At 43.0% G+C, this 4,329-nt stretch overlaps 1 protein-coding gene across 2 annotated transcripts in view; it reads right to left on the bottom strand.

The window, feature by feature from the left end:
• The window catches only part of reps2 (RALBP1 associated Eps domain containing 2), a 65,839-nt gene that overhangs the window by 4,718 nt on the left and 56,792 nt on the right, over nucleotides 1–4,329 (bottom strand). For both annotated transcript variants that reach the window (XM_014000958.1, XM_014000963.1), the window contains exon 18: nucleotides 2,478–2,583. In XM_014000958.1, the coding sequence (XP_013856412.1) occupies nucleotides 2,478–2,583 (106 nt within the window). The remainder of the gene's footprint in view (nucleotides 1–2,477; nucleotides 2,584–4,329) is intronic.

Genomic DNA, 4,329 nt, shown 5'->3' with positions numbered 1-4,329 from the left:
CTATAAAACTCTGTGGCACAGCCTAAGCTCTTATCCTTAATGGCTTTTCTTAAATGTTCATTACTTTTGCATTTATACTTTAAGTAGTTTGAAAAACAGTACTTTTATACTTTACTTGAGTAAAATTCTTGAGTTGATACTTCTACTTCCAAAAAAACTATTTTAAACCCTAGTATCTATACTTCTACTTAAGTAATGAATGTGAATACTTTTGACACCTCTGAATATATTTTGTTAGTGTCAGCATATGAGCTGTTTCAAAAACCTGCGGATTGTTACGTTCCAATCCAGGTGCCCTAGCAACATCTAAGTCGAGCCCAGCCCCTCACCTGGTAACCCAAGAGAAAACTCCGCCCACTTCATTAAGACCACGATAGTTCTGCTGTTTTAACAACAGTCATGGAGAACAGAGAGGTGTGGCCTAATTTTATTTTTATTTTCAATGGCAATGTCCCTGCTTGTTTGTGCAAATAATTTCACAATGGACTCCTTTGAAAACTAATATCAGTCCACAGCAGGATTTACCCAAAGACTTTCAGCTGAAGGAAACTTCTGTCCCTACTCTTCRTCGCAAATCTGCAGATGATGGCAGTAAGTGATGTGTTTAGTGTTGCTGTTCRGCATCAACATGATTTGTCATTTAGCACAAACTTATGCTGAAAAATAACGCACACCTTGATTGACGACAGAGGATGCAAGCACTTACAGAGACCCTTCATCCTGGAGGCTCCTGTGTCATAGCACTCGTCTCAGGACAAGGGAACCTCCAGTCTGCAGCCCCTCTGTTTCTCTTTCCCCCTCCACTACGCTGGCCTCGGGAAGCAGCAACGGACGTGTGTTGACCTCCCCGGGCACCAGTCTGTCACTACCAAACCCKTGCCCAGGGTGGCCGCATGGCGARTRGCCCGTTGTCGTCAACCGATCTGGCTGGGGAAATTGCGCTGGAAGAGGCTGCAGCCGGGATATTCCAGCACTACAGCGCTCGTTTCATGACACGGGAGCCTCCAGGCTGCAGCGGCATGGACCTTGACCAACCCTCCAATCATATCCCCCTCCACTATGCCGACTTTGGGAAGCGGCAGCGGATGCACATTGGCCTCACTGGGACCAAAGCGTCTGACGCTCTAGTCTGTCCCTACCAAGCCCTCGCCTAGGAGAGTGCAGATCGTTTACTACTGCTGTACCATTGTGCATCTGCTGGTACTGGTAGCTATTTTCATGTATCTGAAGTGCTAACATAAACGCTGTTTGGTGGGCGGAGCTAATGTAAATAAAAGGTTGGGAGGGCGTTGCCAACAGCAGCTTATTTGCATGAACAGCTCGTTCTGAAGGGTGCTCAGAACAGGCAGAACTGACCAGCTGAAACCTCATTATCTGAGATTCATTTTGTGAATTAAATCTGATGAACATGTTTTATAAAGCCCACAGATGTATCCTAACTTGTTCTAGGAACCATAACGGGTCTCCTTTAATTATTTTCATCCCTATATGTTGTACAACACAATGGTCAACAAAGATTCTTGACTTTCACTGAAAYAGCTTCTGTGAAAAGTCTGAAAGATMGTCCTGTCCAATCAGCATCTCCAAACTCACACACCCTGCTGCAGTCAGATGCCTGAACCATCCAGGCTCTATTTTAAAGAAGACAGTTGTGAGTGCCAGTGGCTGCTGGGTCTTTTAACAAGGACCAAGCCTATATAAAGACACGTATGGCTTTCTTTGCAGGATTCCACAGATGTTTCAAGGRCATAGTAGAATCAGAAAGAACATAAATCATCCCAGATAACCTTTTACACACCAACGCCATCATTATAAAACCTAAAGATCTAAAATAATCCAACTGAATGTATTTAAGAATTGAACAAAAGGCGTATGCTGCTGCATTTTCTTCTCTTTTATTATTCTTTAGGTGTTGTTGTGTCAAAGGCGTAAAAGCGCTGCATTTGAGCGTGAAGGTTTCACTCGTGGATCACTTACAGAGAGAATGACAAGCATGCAGCATGTGCTGGTAATGTGAGTGTGTGTGTCACAGGCTGATCTCCAATGCAAACAACCCAGTCTTTGCCATTAGTTCAGCTATGAGTGATGAGCAGGGAGGGCAAAGAGTTGAGCTTGGGCTTTTTCACCAAGTCAGAGTACTTTGCTGTCAGCTGAAAACAAGGAAAATTCACCTTCCCCACACACAATCATGAGCTTTTGACAAACAATACCACACCCTTGTGGCTGTGGGTAGAACAGAGTAAACTTCAGTCCCTGTTGTTTGATTTAACTGTCAGATTTAAATGTGTGTGACGCGTGCACCCTTTGGACGGGCTCACTAAGCCCTGTGGGGCTAGTTTTCCCATTCCAGTTTCCCAGAGGAGGTGGAGGGCTGGGAGTGTCGTAAAGTTCACTCAACAGATGGACACGCACACTCCTTCAGCTAAACATCGGGTGGGTATCCACAAAGTGTGCTGCAGGAGCTAAAACAGACTCACCTTCAGCTGCTGTTGGAGCTCACTGTTGAGGCGTGTCAGGACAGCGTTGGTCTCCCTGTTCTTACGGATCGCCATCTGGATTTCTCTCTTCTGCCGGGACAGCAGCCTGATGGAAGAGGGTCCACGTTTAGTCATTTTGAAACTCTTTTTTTTTAAACTAGCGAACATATTAGGGTTGGGCGATTTTGGCAAACAAATTAATCACGATTAATTGTGGTATTTAGTCCATAACGATTAATATGACGATTAATCCCCTGAAGTCCTGCATGTTCAAGTCACATGACCAATTTAAATCACTCTAAAAATCTGTTCCAAATTGTGTCAAAAGTACAGACTTCAGGCTATACATCAATTTTTAAATTGTGTTGACAGACCAAGTAAAACCAGAGTTATGATAAATAAATTATAGAACTTTTTAAAAAATGTTTGTCATATTTGAAGCGGGGAGGAGCATCGAAGCGGACTGGCTGGGGAAATCTCCAGTCAGTCTGACTGCTGGTATTAATCGTATTAATGATCAAGCGAAAGAAAAATCGATTAAAGTTTTTCTGACGATTAATTGCACACATTACAATTTTTCACAACCTATAACATATTGCACAATTATTGGACGAAGAACATCCATGCTGTTCATGTAATGAAAATGATCTGGTCCTGAACAGGTTCTAAAATTAAATCTAAACTCAAATGTGTAAACCACAACAGTGGAAAAGCTTTCTGAACTACCACAACACTTTAATCAGGTTAAAGTCTGGATTTTGACTGAGCCCTTGATCCTTTTGTAGATCAGCTGCTGTGACCTGCGCCTTGATGACTCGCCCGGTTCGGTCCAAGCTTCAGCTGTTTGACAGATGGTCTCACACTTGACTTTAGAACGTTAGGTCCACAGAGGACTTCATGACTCAATGACTGTAAGGTGTTGAAGGCCTGTGGCTGCAGAACAAACCCAGATCATCACTCCTTCACCACTGGGCTTTACAGAATCACATGGACTCTGTTTGCTGATATAGGGTATTTGGTTCTCTCCATGGAGCTGTGCATTTTGGGTAAACCAAACTTTGGTCTCATYTGTCCAAAGGACTTTGTCCCGGAAGTCTTGTGATTTATTCAGATGAAGCTTTACAAACACATGTTGTGCTGCTGTGTTGTTTTCAGAGTGAAGACGTTTTCTCTTGTAACCCATCCGAAGAAGATMGACTTGTTTTTCTAGGGTCAGGCWTTGAGTCTTGAGTATTGATTGGAATTCTCCCCAAATTGTTCAAATAAAAAAAAATTGATTCCTAGTTTCAATAACTAGTTCGCCAACTGGAAAAAGAAGCYGTCAAACACCAAGAAGAATCCACAGGTAGCGTGTGTGCAAAAGGACAGTGTGCAGCGATGATCTAAAGTGTAACTTAATGTTCATGAAAGAACAAGATTATATTATGTAATGTACAGTATATCCAACATGATTCAACACTGCTCAGGGTTCTGTCACTGACGCTCTGCGCGAGACTTCACTGAACACTCGTGGGTAAGAAAAACAATAAAATACAYCTGATACCAGCACTGAGGCAGATAACAAGTTGTAGTCTACTAGACCCTGAAACACCGGGGGCCTCAWGTATYAAYGGTGCGTACACACAAAAACCTTGCGTACGTCATTATCCACGCAAAACTCTGGATGTATCAAAACTCAACTGAATGTGGAAATGTGCGCAGCCCCACGCCAACTCCAGGGCTGGTGTCACACGTTTCTGTGGTTTTGGTTCTATTGGCGACACTTAGAGGTGATTCTGAGAAACTGTTCATGATGTGAAAATAATTATTGTTCACACCAGACACACATGATTAACAATCATTACATCCACAT

The sequence above is a fragment of the Austrofundulus limnaeus genome, unplaced genomic scaffold (genome assembly GCF_001266775.1).
Source record: "Austrofundulus limnaeus strain Quisiro unplaced genomic scaffold, Austrofundulus_limnaeus-1.0 Scaffold8, whole genome shotgun sequence".
Classification (NCBI taxonomy): domain Eukaryota; kingdom Metazoa; phylum Chordata; class Actinopteri; order Cyprinodontiformes; family Rivulidae; genus Austrofundulus; species Austrofundulus limnaeus.
This window is presented reverse-complemented; position numbering and strand designations above follow the sequence as displayed.